The sequence below is a fragment of the Coturnix japonica genome, chromosome 19, assembly GCF_054131305.1.
Source record: "Coturnix japonica strain WE chromosome 19, WE-NBRP24, whole genome shotgun sequence".
NCBI classification, from domain to species: Eukaryota; Metazoa; Chordata; class Aves; order Galliformes; family Phasianidae; genus Coturnix; species Coturnix japonica.
The window spans coordinates 13370001-13387857 of record NC_140681.1 but is presented as its reverse complement, the minus strand read 5'-3'; the positions used below and the strand labels follow the sequence as shown (position 1 = coordinate 13387857).

Sequence of the window (17857 nt, the reverse complement as noted above, 5' to 3'; positions counted from 1 at the left end):
TCTGCTGGTGGAGACAGGAAGCCATAAATCTGTAGGGCTCCTCTCAACCAAGCCTTGTTAATGCTCCCATTTATCACCGAGGATAGGGTGCCATCTCACTAGTGCTCTGCTAGAAGTCCATCTTCTCGATTTTCCCTTCCCAAAGGAGTAACCATTTAAAACAGTGACTTTCTCATCTTGCATGTTGAGACTGAAAACACCACTGATACAAATACCATGCCCAGCGTGCAGTGTTTGGATTCCAGCCATGGCCGGGAGAACAATAGCTGCTCCTTGCCCATCCCAGGCTGCACTGGAGCCCGGCTCTGCCCCATCTGTGGGTGGTGGCCGTCCTCCATGCATAGAGCAGACCCAGGTGGAGAGGTTCCCATCAGAGAGATACACTCAGTCCCCACACCTCACAGTGCCCAGCAGCATCCCAACATGTCACACAGACAATAAAAACCTCACCATCTTACGAGGGCTCTTCATACACAACTCTGCACAATAACATACAGCTCCTCATAATTGCCTACTAACAATCAAACTATCCCAAGCAGAGGTGCAGTACTGCTCCATGCAACAAGAGGGGAGAGGAAGGGAGACAGAAAGAACGCAACTTTCCACTGGAAGTACCTTCATTCTTCTGACCTGGGTACTGGGATGGACACTGCATCACTGTATCACAAACACGGGTGGGTGAAACACAAGAAGTAAATCCCGGTTGGTCACTGTGCTGCAGGCCCAGCACTATGCCGACATCAGGCACTGCCACCTCTTGTCCTATAGCATCACTGTCCCAAAGCTGAGCCCTGCTGAGCTCCACGGCTGCAGCACAGAACCACAGATGCACACGGGTGGGATTCCATGCACACTGTGTGGGGCTGCAAGGGGACCAAGCAATGCTGAGTGCTTTGAGCAGAGCTGCTCTCTTCTGAGTGAGTTATGCTCGGCAGAAGTGCAAAAATGAGTCTTTTATGGTAGTGTTATCCTATTTTATCTTTCAAACTAAGCATCTGCTTGCACCAATAAATACTTTTAGATTGCTTAGAAAAAAAAATTGCTTGTGCTGGGTTGTGGAAGGCTTTGGGATAATGTGAGTGAGATCAGCGAGGTGGGTGCTTTCATATGCATGGCTTCATACCGGGCTGCCAGACCTAAAGGTCACTGCGGGCTCCTCCATGGAAGCCCCCTGCCCGGCAATGCTGAGCGCTGCACCGCGTGGCGCTGAGCCGGGCCTGGTGCACGGTGTGAGCAGGATGCAAACGGCTCCCATTCATCCCAACGGTATCACTGCAAACACTCAAGTGGCGAAACAGCACCAAAAGCAGCACGGAACTCAGAGCTCTGCTGCAAACTCCGGGGCTTGGCTGCAGAACACTGCAAAATGCACTTTGCAAACAGAACCTCGTGCAAACGAGAACGGGACGCACGGAACCGGATCCGGTTCTTTTCAGACCTCCAGGTGCTGCCGGGGGCCGGGTCAAGAGCCGGGCACAAAGGACGGGGCAGCGACCACAACCTGCCCCGTGTCCGCCGGGCTGAGGGTGGTTCGGCGCACGGTGCGGAGACGTACCGTACCGTACCGTACCGTACCGTACCGTACCGTACCGTACCGTACCGTACCGTGCCGTACCGTACCGTACCTCCAGCTGCAGGTCCGGGTTCGGGGGGTCTCGGGACGGCAGATGGGTCGTTCGGTGCGGTCGGACCCGAGGGGCGCTGGGCAGACACCGCAACTTCACCGAACTTCGCGCCGTGATGGAGCACGAGGAACCGACCCCCCGCCGAGCGCACGGACCGAGCCCCGGGGCCGCCCCGCAGCGCCCACCCCGGGAGGCTCCGCGTGGTACCGGGCATCGCGCGTGGGGCTCGCGGGGCGCGCTCTCGTGGGATGGGGGCGCGCGTGAGGGGGGGGGGGGGGTCGGCGGCGCGCGCCCCAGGTGCTGCGAGCCCGGCGGAGGCGCGCGCTGTCTCTTTAATAAACTGCGCGGAGTAAATTTCCTCCTGTCATCAGGGCGCGGAGGAGGAGTTTGTTAATGTGCAGTTTGCTCAGCGGATCGATGTTTGCTGGCATCGCCTCGCCCTGCCTGTATGTGTGTGTGTGTGTGTGTGTGTGCGTGTGTGTGAGTGTGTGTGTGCGCGCGTGTGTGTGCGAACAGCAGATTTCCTTCCCTCCGAAGCCTCCCTGTCCTCTCCCATATCACTCACTGCCTGGCAGCTGACAGCACCGAACCTGCAGCGCTCCGCGCGCACGCACACACCGGGCAGCGCTCCGCCATCCGCGCGGCGCGGAGGAGGAGGAGGAGGAGGAGGAGAGGGAGGACAGGGAGGAAGCAGCCCGGCAGCCCCGCCGCGTTCCCAGAGCCGCCTTTCTAATAGATACATTTCTATTTTGTTATTTATTTATTCTCGCTCTCTGGTACCGTGGGCGCCTTTCGTTTGCTCCTTGAGCTCGGATGTTTGAATCAAAGCAAAGCAAGTGTTGCAACAGTTAAAAAAAAAAAAAAAAAAAAGCCAACCAAAAAAAAAAGAGAGAGAGAGAGAGAGAAACGTAGATCTCAGAAATAAAATAAAGGCAAACAGGTTCCTGTGAGCGCAGCCAGGGGGGCCGGGGCTGAGGGTGCCGGGGCCGCGGCTGAGGCGCACGAACACGGCTCCGGAGCGGCTCAGGGCTCCCGGATCTGGGGACAGAAGTGAGATTGGAGAAAGTAGAGCGATGCCAAGGAGGAAACAGCAAGCACCCAAACGGGCTGCAGGTAAGGAGAAGCCATCCCCTTACGCAGCGCTGCCTCTCCGCTCCTTCCGATCCTTCCCTCCCCCCCCCCCCCATCTTTATTATTACTGAGGGTCACCCTCGCCTTCCCGGGCCGGAGCCGTATTTATTTCTCGCCCTCCCCCTCTCCGTGCCCGGATCTCCCCGTGCCGTTCCGTACCCGCGGCCCTGCCCGAGCCGCTCCGGCCCCGACCCCTTCCCTCCGCCCCGCTCCCTCTTCGGCCAAACTTCCCCCCAACTTTGCTCCTGTCTCTCCCCTTCTCCCCCGTCCCCTCTCCCTGCCCGGGATCATCCTCCGCTTTGCTTCCCTCTTGGGGCTTCATTTCCTTATTACCCTTTATTTTTATTATTATTATTATCCGCTCGTTCTTTTTCCCCGCGGTGGTTTTGTTTCCCAAACGCTCGTGGCGAAGCGGGTCGTGGCGCTGCGCCCTCCCGGTGCGGGGCTGTGGCTGCGCTGCCCGAGCGCCGCGTGTGCCTGAAATAGTGCAGGGGCTGCGGCGCTGAACCCGGCGGGGAAGTTCAGCCTTTGATCAGCGGCGGTGAAAATTGCAACAGGAAATAAAGCGGAGCGTTGTGACTGCGAGGAGACGAGCCGCATTTTCCAATCAAATTCTTCTTTTGTTTCCTATCTGAGTTTGGGTGTTTGCACGCGCCAAGTGCTTTTGCGACGGGTCTTCTTTATTATTATTTATTAATTTATTAATCTTAGCGGAGGAAATAGTTTGCAACTTTGGAAGCCTCCTGTTTTGTCATTCGTAGGATGTTCTTTTGCTTTTGGGGGCCAAGGAAAAGAGGCGGCTGAGCGGGCCCGAGTAGTAAATCTCTTCAAAGAGTTCTGTTCTTCCAGGCTGCTTAATTGCTTTTTATTTTTTCCTTAATAATCTGATGGGGTTTTGTTTCTGGGAAGCGCAATATGGAAGTTCATTTTTCTTCTGCCAGACCCACCCACTGAAAAATCAGCTTTCCAGTTGATTGCCAGCTTTGATTTGACATTTGATTGATCACCTGTCATCTTGCTGCCTTTGATCTATTCATTCTTGATATATATCAATAAATCACTCACCATGGTAACCCAAGTGCCAATGACGTAAGCCTTGCCCTCTAGATTCTCTTAGCCAGACACGCACAATTATTATCTTGTTTGGCTTTTAATGTAGGCGGGTTTTTCCCCCCCTTTTTTTTCTGTGCGTCCTTTGTCAGATTAGTTCTCCAAAGAAAACTAATATTTCATGTTTGTGCTTTCCAAACGGTCCAGTAATTTTTCCACTCCGAATATTTTCTTCTTGTCACATTGTCCATGGGACAAAATGCACGGACAACTCTAGTGGCTCAATAAACTTTGCAAAGTAGTGCTTGGGACACAGACAGAGGGAAATGTTCTTTTTGAGAAACTGGGAGGTGCGTAACTTTGATGAACTTGCATGTTTTGCCTTATCCGTATGGGTGTAGGACAATGGTGAGCAGGGAGAGCCTTATGGGACACGAGCAGTGATGCTCCTACGCAGGCTGCCAGTGTGATGGCTGGCAAGCAGCAATCCCTTCCAATGTAAATGATAGGCAAACTCAGCACGGATATGTGTTCATATACATATATCCAGTAGAACTCCCTGACGAGTTGCTATTATTGTTTTATTCACAAAGAGGTTCTATCCGAATAAGGCATTAATGTGTTCAACTTGCAGGATAAATAGCTATTTTTTCATGGATGCTGATCATCACAGTGACAGTGCTAGAATTGCTCCTTTTTTCTTTCTGTCAGGACTATGAGGCTTCATTTTATTTTATTTTCAAAGCAGAATTTTCTCCTGCGACGTGTGCAGTATCTTCCTGTAGCAGGGGCATCCTGTTCTGTTTCAGAAGCACAGGCTGCAGAATAAGTACATTCCTGTGAGCAAAGCCCATCCTGTTGTTTCCCAGGATTTCCCCGCTGTGAGAATACAGTAAGAAATATTTCTATCAAGAGCATTGCAGTATTTTGCCAGCTGTAGTGAGGAGGTAGAAATCTGAATGGCCACAATAGCGTCTCTCCGTCTTTATTCCCATTCTGAAGCGTGCCTTGGGCTTCCACAGTGCATGTCTGTGATTCTGTTTGTCCTCAGAGCAGTGTTGTTTCAGGTGAGCAAAGCGCTGCAGAAGCAGTCCGGTTTCATTCAGCATAACTGATCTGAAGTCAGTTTGTACGTTGGCAATGGCTCTCCTGCTTTGAAGTTGTGTTTGTGTGTTTGTGGGGGGCTGGGGGCTTCCAAAGAGCAGACCTGCCTCTTGTGTGCAGTCCTTAAAACTGACTTTCATTTTCAGGATAGTGCTGAGGTTCTGCTTTGCAGAGTGCAAAATGCCTCAAAGTGACAGTAGACAGACTGTGCAGTAAGAAACGAATCGCTCATCAAGGCTGATAGCAAATCTCTTTATTCCTTTTATTAAAGGAGTTAATACATTATATATTACTTAATTTTCACCGTATTTATTTTTACTTGTACAAGTTCAAAGGTATCAGTTGCACTGCATTTTGTCTTGATGGCAGCAGAGATATTGAAGAGAAGTTTGCAACTTTTGGCTCCCTTAGATAGTTAACCTCCAACGGAAGAAAAATGATAAGCCTTATGATTCTGGACATGCCTGCTTTTGTCATTGCTTAAAATTAAATACTATGCACAACTGTAAATAATTACTACCATGCGCTGACTTTGAAAGCAGGTTTCTAGTTTGATTAATGAATAATGTAAAGGTTAGAGAGAACCAGTGAGTGAATCAGAAGTGAAGTCCTGCTGCTAGATGAAAATCTATCTAGAGAAATATACATGGCAATTTTGTCCTGTTCTATTATTAATTTTAAGCCTTGTATTCCTAAGAAATATATTACAGAGCATTGTAATGAAACAAGGTAGCGTAATTGGATAAACGGGGCACTATTTATGTTTGACGATGGGGATTTTTGATCTCAGATCATACTGTTAAAGATACTTCATTGCACAGCAATGCCAGCATTACGTTGAATGCATTTTGATCTTTCCAGGACCAAATCTGCTCGGGGTCGTCACTCTTTTTACCGTCACATCCATTTCAATAATTCTTAGAGCAGGTTTTTGGAGCTCGTTATGTCAGTGTCTGTGTTAGTATCATACTTCTGGTTCCAATAAGGACCCATTTGTGCCGTCGCCTTCCTCCAAATGAATCACAAGGGCTGTGCAGGCTGCGGGCCGAATTCTTCTCCCGCTCAGGTACAAAGCAGAAATAGCTTTGCTCACATCGGTGCGGCTGTGATGAGCACCGGCTGCCCCTGTGAGTACGAGGAGAGGAGACCCAGGCCCGGAAAGCGCTTCGTCCTTCTGCACAACGCAGCCACCTCTGGGGTAGAACTCTTGTAACGATCCCATAACAAATGGTAATATATTAACAGAAGGGTGGAAAAAAGGTGGGAGCAAAGCAAAATTGCTATTCAGATTTTATTCCTAGGGGTATGAAATAGCTTTCAAACACAATTTCACTGGATTAAACTCTCCTTTCCCCTGCAGCTTGTTTAAATGTGCATATTTTATTTTGTGATCATGAATTGCTAGTTTGCTTTTTTAAAGCACGAAAGACGAATCCGGACTTAACGCCTTTTCCGAGTGCAATTTCGTCTTTCTTCTTTTCTTTCTCTGAGTGCTCCTATCGACCATGTAAGAACCAGAGCCCTTGAAAAGTACAGCAGGAGCAGATATCAGCCACATTTATTTTGTTTGCTGGTGCAGTAGAATAAGACAGTCTTGTTTTGGAGAGGTCCCCAAATAGTGGCAAACAGAAGATGGGTAGCAGTCAGTACGTTGGAGCTGAAGTCTGCTCTTTAGTACTAAAGGTTATTTAAAACAGAAGCGTATTTAGAAAGTGAAATTCTGCTTCTTTAGGGAGCAGAGTAGATGGCCAGCCATGTCTGCCGTGTGCATTTGTGTGATGAAAGGAAGCAGTATGTACGTGTATTAAGAACCGAGAGCGTTGTGGCTTTTCAGGCATTATTTGTATCCTTTATTATACGGGAATAGAAATAGTTTCCATGCAAGCAGCACTGAATGAAACTGTAGAAATGGCAGCAGTGCTTTGTTTAAGCGTCCTCCAGAAAAGCAAGTCCACATCAAAACCACCTAAATAGCTCATGCCTCAGAACCTTTCAGTTACTGTGCACATTGTGATGCTGACAGATGACAAAAAAGCCAAGGTGTTCACAAACAAGAGGAGGCTTTAAATCCTGATTAATTAAATACATACCAAAATAGGTACTTTTGCAGCTAAAGAGCCACCAAAATTAGTCGCCATCTGCATTGAAATCTGGACTCAGGCTCCTAAGCCCAAAGCCACGGTGTGATTCTTTCCCATGTCAGAACTCAGGCCTGCGTGGGGCAATTTGCAGTCGCGTTCAATTTGGCTGTTTTCTTATTTCAGCTTGAATCTCACGTCTCAAAACTCAGTATATTATCACTATATAAAGACCGGGACTTACCAAGACTTTCCATCAGTAAATGACATAATCTTATTGCACTTTTACAAATACACTCATTGTCAGAAATTCTTTTCAGTAAACGCTCGCCCTCCTCTGTGCTCTCTAATCGAAAAGCCTGTTTTCTGCAGACTGCAGGGATTTTCTGTTTCCTCCCAGAGCTTTCTCCCCTGCTTTCCAATCCCATTAGCAGCACCCACCTGCAGCAACTATTTCCCCTAGAAGAGGTCCCTGCAGTTCCTGCACAGCGCAGTGCTGGGGTGAGCCGTTCTCCGGTCGTTTCCCTCCACGTCCCGTTGAGGACATCACTCCCAGAGAGCAACTCCAGACCCACAGGGGGTTGGGGGGGGAAAGCTGTCAGTTGCTGTGGCTGCAGTTCCCAACTTAGCAGCAGCAGAGGGAATGGAACTGTACTCTATCAATTACAGTTGGAACCAGAGGCTAAACACTTATTGTGTTAAGCTATTGTGCAGATCTTAAGAGCTCAAACGTAGAAAAAAATACCATGTCAGTCCATGGAAGGGAGAATAAGGCCTGGTTCGTCTACTGGGTGACGTATTATTAGCAAATGCAAAGTAAAATGATTTGAATTCTATCTAATGCCTCTTGGGCTGAGACACGTGTGTGCCACATTATGCCTTAAAAAAGAATATCCTACTGCCTTTATAGCTAAAATAACCCTTTGTTTATCCCTCTTCTCTGCAAAATGAAAATATTTGTGGAGTTGTACCTCCAAAGCGTGCTCATGCAAGCAGAGAGACATTTTCATCTGTCTCCGAATCTGATATAAGAGTCAATTGGAAACACATTACACTCTTAGCTGAAGTCTCACATTTCATTCGTGCAAGAGCAGTGGTTTTTCATTACCTATTTAATTACAATAATTTACATGAGAGTGGGTCCAGTTCTGCATCTCTTACTCAGCACTTTGCTTCAATGGGTAGCTGGTTTGTGTAAAGACTGTCTCTGTCAGACTGGGCTGTTAAGCTATGAAATTAATTTAAGTATTTTTCTAGGAGCATTTTCTATCCGAAGAGGGACCAGATTCTGCTACCCAGCTTTAGAGCATAATCTGCCTTTAAAATCTGGAGAAGAGTTCTGGCTGTAACTTGTGTTACTGAGGGTTGCACGCTGCTCTTTTCTAGTGCTTGTGCGACTGACATGTTTTACTTGCTTGGCTAACTTCACTTCTCAAACACATTTCCACTCTCTGTGTTAATTATTGAGCAGTTTCTTGGTACCAGTAGATGATACAGTCTTCTAAAGAGTCCTTTTTCTAATGCACCGCATTACATTGTGCACATGGGCAGCAGCTCTCAGGTAGATGCGCGAAAAGGGTTCTGCGAATGGGAAGTATAAAAGTTCTGTGTAGTTTTAGACATCAAAATCAGTTCTTCCTTGTTAAGGTGACCTCTCACTTGAGGCTGCTGGATCTTGGCGCCGAGTCATTTTTGCCATATTATAATAACAGCTTTTGCAACACCGAAATGCCTTGACAGTGAATAGTGTATTTTTTAAGGTTTCAAGGAGAAACGCATCACAGAAGCATGCTGCTTCCCATTAGATTTACACATCTCTCTTTAACTGCCAGCTTTTCATTTGTCACCTTGTGAGGTTCTTCAGGCAAAAAGTGGAAAAACTGGTCTCATGATCTAAGTGTTGCATTAAGTGTTTCATTTAGGAAAATGAAGAGAATCTTTGTTTCCCAAAAAGAGCTGTTTTTCCCCTTTGCCCTAGGAAAAATGAGCTCAGAACAATAGTTACAAAATGACAGGATTAGATGGTGAAAAATCCATATTTCTTAAGGTGCAGCACCAGATTGTTCCAGTTACTGGTAAAATGCTACACCTAAATGGAACCTGCAGTCCTCAATGTATAGGAAATAGATTCCTGCCCTGTAAAAAGGATAGACATGTGCCTGTCCGGGAGAGGAACGCTCTTACCAATACCAGCTGGGTAGGGCAGCAATTTAGAGCAGGTTTTGAGTATTCCACCAGTATCTTAAAATGTTAAAATTCCTGCAATGTTGGCAGTCGTGTCTACTGGAGGTTCTTTCCTAGTGTGTGCTTTTAAAGCGGCAGCTCCCAGAGCCTCGTGATGATCCAACTGCCAAATACATATTCTAAAAGAAAAATTTATGTTAACCCCCTTGCTATGGAGAACTAGGGAGACTGAGAACACGCAGCCTAGAGGTTCTTATGCCAGGGGAGGAATACCATGATTCTAACAGCAACTCTTTCTAGCATCTCGTAATTTTCAGCTGGTCTCGTGATTTCTGAGGATGTGATTCATTATTTTTGAGTAAACGAGGCTGATAATATTGCATTTGTCTGATTCTCAGGAAGAACTGCTCAGTATTTGCGTGTGTATATAATTTTATATGTATGCACACGTAATACCACTAAACAAGATATATGACATAGTGATGGGGAGGAGATATGTGAAGAGCGACTCTGAATTTGTTGCTGTAAACAAAGCAGTTCGGGCTTTGGAAGATCAGACCGGTGGTGCTTGAGGAGTAGCTTTCACATAAGGTTTCACAGAGATTGTTTTTAGTGGCAATTAAGTGTAGGAAGTTAATAGCCAGTAACTGTTCTTTAAAGCTTGAACCCTTGCAAGACCTCTGAGAAATGCACAGCCTGTCTTTTTTTCCAGATATAATCAGGCTCAACTTTATTGAAAAAAAAAATTACAACTAGCAACATTAATGCTTTATTTTTATTGTATTAATGCAAATGAGATGCTGACTTCTTTCTTTCATCTCCACAGCTTGTATCTATTATAGCTCTATCTTATTCCTTTCTGTGTCTTTTTTCCTTCTGTTCTGTAAACTGTATTGTCTAATGATACCGAGGCTCATTAAAGTTACTCACTATGCTGAAGAGACCATGGGACGCACCCTCAGCTCTGGATGGCTGTAGAAAAACAGAACTACTGAGTGCTTGGGGGAAACCGAGCCAGATTAACATCCCCACTCCCATTCTGGGAAAAATGGATAGGTCAAATTAGAAGCAAAATGTTGCATGTCATGGAAAGAATAGGTCATTTTTAGTATGCATCCCAACCTGACGAAGATAAAAGCAATAACGTTTTAAGGAGCTCTCTGGCTCTTCCTGCATCCCTCTCAAAAGGCTCATCTAATTGAAAACCCTCTTGTATTTGTTTTTATGCATATAGAAGAGGGCCCATTTTGCACAAGGCCTGATATTCCACAATATAGTAGGAACTCTTTCTGATTGCTTTTTAAGTCTCTTTGTTCATATAAAATTAAGACCCGCTTATCTTAAACTGTAGTAAATCTCATTCAATATTGCTTTCATAAGTTAAAAAAAGCAGTTAAATATTCCCAAAGCAACTTTGCTGAAGCTATATTTGTTCGGTTATATGCAGAATTTCTTTAGAAAAAAGCACAGCACACAATTCTTGTTTTTAATGAAAATAAATAAATTCTCTGTAATGCCTTTCTGGCAGGGATTTATATAGTGAAAGAGCAGATCAGGATGAAAATCCGCACTTTGATGCAGTTTGAAATGTGCAGACAACAAACCTATTTCTATCTCTGACCCTTCAGTTGGACAGAAGTCCTGTTGTGGTGGGTTTTCGTTTTGTTTTTTTCTGTAGGAAAGATTTTCCTCTGAATTTTCCATATATAAATAATTTTGTGTAAGTTGCACTGGGAAATACCACCTCGATTCATAAGGTCTGTAATTTTCTTTGTACATACAGGAAGAATCATTTACAGTCTGCAGTGTGAGTGGACAAAAAAACCAACCAACCCCAAAGTGGATCTTTTTGTGATGTAGTTTTGTATTGAAGAAACAGAATCTTATTCTAGCTGGTATGTTTGTGTACCAAACTTAATTTTTTATGTGTTTTTCAGCCATGTCATAACATTTATGAGCACGGTGCAAGTTGCATTAAATTAACATGTGAAAGGAGAAAGAAGCTAAGTAGTTATATTGATTATCTGTAGCATTAAATGTTAAAAAATTAAAAGCTTTCTCGTGCTTTTGATTAGCTCATGGTTCCTGCTCACATGTGCTCGTTGATAGGAAGTGGAGTAATATTTCTTCACACCTTTCTTCCAAGGATTCCTTACCAATGCTGTGTACTCTGTAGAATGACCCCAGCAGAGCAGAATATCTTGTTCCCATTTCACAGAAAGGTAAATTGAAGGCAGGAGGTATTGGTTGATTTGCTCAAGGTCAAACAGCTTTTGGTCCTAATTCCCTACTCTCGCTATTAGATCACATTAATATTGTCAGCACGCTTCCAGCAGAAGGAGGCTGGGCTCAGTTAACTTCAGAATGGGGGGATCTTTTTTAGGGGAATAGTTTTTGTCAGCACAATTTAAGTAAGTTTTGAACTTTCCTAAAGGATCCTCAGTGTATTGTTGGTCAGTGATAAGTTTCAGGACCAGGAAATTTTATTATGGTTACATTTTTCCCCTTGCACTGTTTTCTATTTCTTCGTCAGTCTGAGATCCAGCTCTGTATTTCATATATAATGCCTTGCCTTGAGAAATATGAAAAGCACACTTTAATTATAGTCTAACAGAACATGCATATTTGCTTCCACATGGACCACCAGAGATGGTTGGAAATCTCTGGTAATAAACTCTGAAGCTTTAATTTTTGTAAGCCAGCTTCTAAAGTTAAGGGTCTAAATCTTTATGTGGGCATCTGAGGAGGGGCTTGAATTTTCAGAAGCGTTTAGCCTGGAGCAGTTCCCATAGACCGTTTCCAGTTCCATCTCTTGTGTGAACAGGAGTTGCTGAGCTTTGATCAAGGGCAGCATTGTTTTTTCTAAGCGGAGATGTATGTATTCCCTGTAGAAGAAATATGGTGCATGTAATAGCCTATGGATTCATTAAGGATTGTTTATGTTTATTTTCACACCGTATTACCTTTCAGGAGTGGTTGTTTCAGCCATTATATTGACAAGAAGTTGGAATAAATCTTAGGTAATAGAGAGCTAATCTGCCGTACCTGGGAGACCACCTGCTTCCCCCTCCCGCAGCAGCTGGAGCGTTCAGGGCCAAATCAGCAGGTAGGGCTTCTTCCCAGGAGCTGGGGACTTGGGAAGCTCTCCCATGGCTCCTTTTCATGTGGAAATTAATGCTTGCCTGTATTTCTGAATACTAGGTTATTAGAGTTCATATGCAAATTCTAAGGATGGAAATTTGTCTCTCTTTGATAATTGATATAATGAGATATATATATTTTAGTGGTCCAAAGTCCTTGAACTTGAGCCTTGTGTACGTAATTTATGTTTATTTCTTATTCTTATTAACTGTAATTTAGCTGTTGGCGCCTTCCATTGCCTTAGATTGAAGGGAGTGTCTCTATCCCATTGCCCCTATACAAACAATGCCCTTTTAGGGTTCCTTCTCCTGTATCCCTGCCCAGACATTTCCTAGCCTGTCAAATACTGTCGTTTTATTCCTTACAGATCATTCACAGTACGTCTCCTGTTGCACACACAAATAAGGAGCAAACGCAATCAAGATGCATCATTGTTTAGCATAACAAATAAAAGCTGATCTGTGCAGATTTCCCTTAAAGCATCTCTTAATACGTATTGTCAAAATGTCTAAAGATGTCTTTTACTCATAAGCATTTAATTATTTGTGACAATTAAACTAATATTCAGAGCAGGGAAAAAATGAGGGTATTAAGTATTTTCTCTTGTCAAAAGCTAACAAAACATCACCTGACATTACCAAACTCCTTCAATTTTGTATATCAAATGCATCTCATAACCTGAAAAAACCCTTAAAAACAATTGCAAAGCTCCATTTCACAACCATGGAATTTATATCGAATTTGAGTAAATTGTATATCTAAAACTGGAGCAAAATTAAATGCGTGTCATTAAAACATGTGTAACTTGCAAGCAGTTGATGATTAAAAGGAGTTGCTATCAGTGTTTAAGTCTGCACTGAATTCTAAGGCCAAGGAACCCCTCAGGCTGAATCAGGGACTCAGACCTGGATTTTGTAGGCTTAGCCAGTTATTGTGTAACTTGCACTTTAAAAAAAAAAATCAGCTCATGTAATGTAGACTAAGACCTTTTCTGTGATCTGAGTTATGGATTTGTTTGTTTGTTTTTGTCTGATGATCCCTCTAGCCAGATGGATTGCTTGAGCTGTTGAGGCAGCATGCTATGGATGAGGCAGAGAAAGCAGCCAGCACTGCTGCTCAAGGCTCAGAACCGTCCCCTGCCTGGCAGCCCTTTGACATGGAAAAGTTCAGCTGCATGATAACACAAAGGGGAAAATAAGGGAAGATGCTGAAAAGAGCAGAAAACCAATGGAGGTCTTGAGAGCACTGCTGTATGGATGCTGGGAGTACTGCATAGCCCTGGGCACTGCAGTAACATCTATATCATGGGCACAACAATGTGTGTAGTCCAGGTTGTTTGGATTTTTCTGTTCAAAAGCTTGATTTCTACTGGTTCTACTGTTTCCAGATCTGAGCTGTTCTGAGTAACATTTTCCATTGCCAAAATCTGTGTTTCCTTTATTAAAACATTCTTCCTGAAATTTAGGGTAGGATGTTGTTTGGCAGAAATGCAAAAGGCTCATGTCAGGGTTTTATGTCCAGAGCTGCAGGACCACTGCTTTCTGGCACTGACATGGGTGGTTTTAGAGGTACCTTCTGCCTTCCCTGAAAAAAAAAATAAAAAAATCCACCCAAATTTGTCTGACTTACAAAGTCAGAAAGTTGCTGTTGCCAAAGAATTTTTAGAAGGTGACACAGCATTCTCCAGGCGTGCCATCTCCACCACGCAAGCTCAGTTCTCAGTTTCCCTTTTTCAATTACATTGCCTTAAAATATGTGTTAGCTGGGTGTAAGTAGGACAATTGCTTTCCCTGCTGTGGGATGGCCATGGGTCTGAGCAGTGAAAGCAGAGGAAGGGAAATGTCAGCACGGAGCGTGTCAGCTGGCGCCTGGATGGGGCCTGGGCTGCTGCTACTTCTCTACAGCCCGTGTTGGCGGACAGCAGGGAAGGCAGGCTGTCCCAGCACCAGGGGCACCCTCAGTTGTGTGGAAAAAGCCACTTTTTGCACTGCCCGTCTGCTGTTGGAGGGGCTGAGGCAGACACTGGGCTTGGAGGAGCTGCACACCGTAGGTAGGCTGGAACTAAGTGTGGAAAATGCTGGCAGCTACAAAGCTGCTGTCGGAGAAAAAATACAAAGAATAATGCCAGGAGTTTCAACCACAGATATCTGTTTAGATAAAAAAGGGCCTGTTGCTTTGAGATCTGCTCTCATGCTGCAGCATGCAAATCGCAGCGGGGTGAGTGGCGCCGCTGTTGAGGCAGCCGCCATGTTCCCCAGCGGGCAATGGGTCCAAGCCTTGCAGGGTAACGCTCACTCAGGGCACAGCTTTTCATTTTGTTCAGTTTGTTGCTCCTTGGGAGATTTTTCATAGAGATGGAATCTTTCCATCTGGAACTTGGTGATAAAAGTTGAACCAGGAATAGTGAGAGCAGAGCAGGACATCCTGGGGACACTGTTTTGTGTCACCTCCCTGATTCTCTATGTATGTTAAATAGCTGAAATCCCAGGAATGTTAATCTAGAAAACAGTCACCCTCATGTTACTCCTTTGCTGTTTCTGTGAACTTATTAGATATTTTATGATCTTGTGATTTGGGTTAAACAGAGGTAAATCACTTGGAGAAATATTTATGGGAGTTGGGGGAATGTTATGACATTGACATCTGGGTTTCCACTTGTTTGGATTAGGGACATTTTACCTTAATCATTCCCAAACATCTCTGCTAAAATCCCTGCTTTCATTTTTAATCACCTGTGAGGTACAACCAGGCAGGTTTTCAATTGGTGTCTGTGTGTTAAGGCAAAGTGCTGAAATTTGTTCTTAGGGTGAGTGTACGAAAAGTCTCATTTTTATGTTTGTCTTCTGTCATTATTTTTGTTTGGAAACATCGCAGTTCAGTTAAAATGCACTATTTTCAATATATAAGTACGTGCAGGGGAACAAGGGGGTGATTATGAGTTTCTCCAAGGAAATAAGCATCTCTTAGCCATCATCTTACAACTGGGAAAGTTCTAATACATGACATCTATATAATTTAACCTAATATATATATATATAACCTAATAATATATATATATATATCTACACACACACATATATGTATAAGTATATATGTAACAGTGATGTAATGGGGAGAGTGACCTGGACTTTGTAAAAGTTCCCCTACTTACTACAGATTCCCAAGGGCAGTGTAACATTCTAGACAGTGTTTTATATGCCCTGATTAAAATGTAACATATTTTTGCATTTCCTGTGCAGTGACCTGTTAGTGCTCATAGACAGAACACTTAAAGAACTGTTACAAGGAGACATTTCCAAATGTGCCTAATATGCAGGAGTTTTTATAACATTCTTATTTCATTTGAAATTGCAGCTACAGCAGGAACCATTCAGACGGCGCATTGATTTAACTTTTTAATCCACTGTTTTGCTACGTCAAGTAAAATAAATGTTTGTTTTTAGCTTCATTTTTTTGCATCTCTAAAACTCATAACTACTTGCTTTAAGCTTGGGATTCTAAAGGGAGCTACATTATCTGAGATTTAAAGCTGGCTTTTTGGTAGCTGCTTTCACACAACTCCCCCAAGAAAAAAAAATACAAAAGTACAACTTTAGCAAAAAGGGCTTTTATATCTCTATCAATTATAGAAACACCAGCTGCAGTGGATTACAAATGTGTTTGGCTGATTGTGATTTTGTGTAGGGAAAACTGTCACAAGGAGCTGGATTCTGTTCTCCTCAACAGCACCGGGATGTCGCACAGCTCCCTGTGTGCAGCCAGCACTTCTGTCAGAGCTGGAGGGGGCAGGAGTGGGATCCGGCTCAGAGACTGCTAAACTGCACGCTGCCAAACCCAGCTTCGAACTTGCTCACGTGCCCTGGTGCTAGAAAAAAATATGGAGCTGTTGAATATGAGCATAAGTGCTAACCGTGTGTTATTGTGCATACGTTATTCTGTGCACTGCAGCAAAATCCATGCCAGTGTCTGTGACCTGGGCCAGAAATCTCAGTGGAGGATCAGTCCAGTTCTTGTTGATTTTTGTTTTGTGTTTTTGGTTTGTTTTTTTAATATATATATATATATATATATATATATATATATATATGCAACACATTTGTTTACTTCTACATTGTTGATGAACAAAGAGGGGGGAAATGTACTGCAGGAGAAAAAGTGTTTAACGGGCCTATAAAGGTAGAGGAAATGGCAGTCATGCAATAAAGGAATATGGCTTCAAGGCAGCAATGCAGGATGAGCAATTTAGCACTTTGATGGTGTTGAGCTCAAGAAAAATCAGTATATTATAGTGTGTGCAAGTGGTATCACTCTACTCATATGCTGGGATTAAAGAGTAGCAGTGTAAGGGCTTTCTGTTGGTAGAGTCTTAGTTACTGTTTCATCGAGTGTATTGTACTTTGAGCCTCTCTGGAAGTGCTTGGTTGGGCTCTGGTTTATTTTAACAAGGAGAAACTGACATCGTGAAGTTCTGAGTGTATTTTACAGTGAAAATACAGTTTTCTATTTTCATTTAATCCCAGGAATGTTGGCATTTTCCAGGCTGTCAAACAAATGAGTGCTCTGGAGGACAGTTAGATGTGTCTATCTAGTTCATCTATCTAATCTACCTCATTTCTAACGTGCCCATCACTGTGGTGTCTCGGTGGAAAGTATCTGCCCTGTTTTTGCTCTTTGTTTTTGTTGACTGTGGTAACTTAATTGAGTTGTTAGAGCTTTCAGATCCATCTGCAAAAACAATAACAAAAACATTATCAGAATAATGATTCATTTTTGCACTTATACTCAGAATTTCCCCTTCCTCTTATGAGTCGATTTGGTTAGTTGATTATTGTTGCCTCATCTAGAAGAGGCTGTACTTTAGAGGTGTATTAAATTGGAATTTTACCTGACTCAGCAATGACTCAAAACTTCATTTGCCGTCTGAAGTGAATTCACTCACATCCTCTGACTTGCTCCTGCTCTCTGCAGAAGCTTACTGTGTGTGCTAAGCCACCCAGTTTAGCAGCTGCATCTGTTCTGTGACCCTTTGCCATATAAAACATAGGTAAAGGTAATAAAAAGTAATAGAAATTATGGCTTCAAAAATTATGTATTCCTTTTGAAGCCCTGGTTTCCATTAAATTTAATTACTTATCTCCCTTCCAATTAGGTAAAAATGCATTGTAAGACATAAGCAAGCAGTTTCTCAAAAGCAGAGGCTGAGGTCCACAAGGGAGAAAACAACCTGCTGTTGCTTATAATACCTGTGCAGGGGGTTACCGCAGTCTGTGTTTGGAGGGACCGTGTGCTGCAGCAGCACATCACGGTGTTCCTAGTACACTCCATCAGGGTGGTTGGTCACGGTAAGGTTAGCAACATGCCTGACAGTGGCATCTTCACGGTTATGTGCCACCTTCTGCTTTGCAAACTGTGGCCTGAGAAGTAATGAGTCTGAAAAAGTCCATAAACTCTTGTGTTGAAGAAGCCGAGTAAACAGCGTGGTGCTCGCTGAGGTAAAGAGCTCATTGAAAATGCTGCAAATGTGGCTTTCTGAGCTGCAATTGA

The 17857-nt window shown here is 43.9% G+C and overlaps 1 protein-coding gene and 1 long non-coding RNA gene across 6 annotated transcripts in view; one reads left to right on the top strand and one right to left on the bottom strand.

Moving 5' to 3' along the window:
- Window positions 1–1839, bottom strand: part of LOC146757862 (uncharacterized) — a 197732-nt gene extending 195893 nt beyond the window's left edge. Inside the window, exon 1 of the long non-coding RNA XR_014935835.1 lies at window positions 1626–1839. This is a non-coding gene — a long non-coding RNA (uncharacterized LOC146757862). The remainder of the gene's footprint in view (window positions 1–1625) is intronic.
- The window catches only part of TSHZ2 (teashirt zinc finger homeobox 2), a 204157-nt gene continuing 187589 nt past the window's right edge, over window positions 1290–17857 (top strand). Inside the window, exon 1 of one of the 5 annotated variants that reach the window (XM_085519820.1) lies at window positions 1290–2738. Coding sequence is in view for 4 of the 5 variants with exons in the window: in XM_085519819.1 (XP_085375945.1) it covers window positions 14114–14363 (250 nt within the window). In the remaining variant the exon portion in view is untranslated. Of the gene's footprint in view, window positions 2739–2781; window positions 14364–17857 lie in introns of those variants that run through there. The other 4 variants (XM_015881853.3, XM_015881852.3, XM_085519819.1 and 1 more) reach the window with 4 other exon arrangements.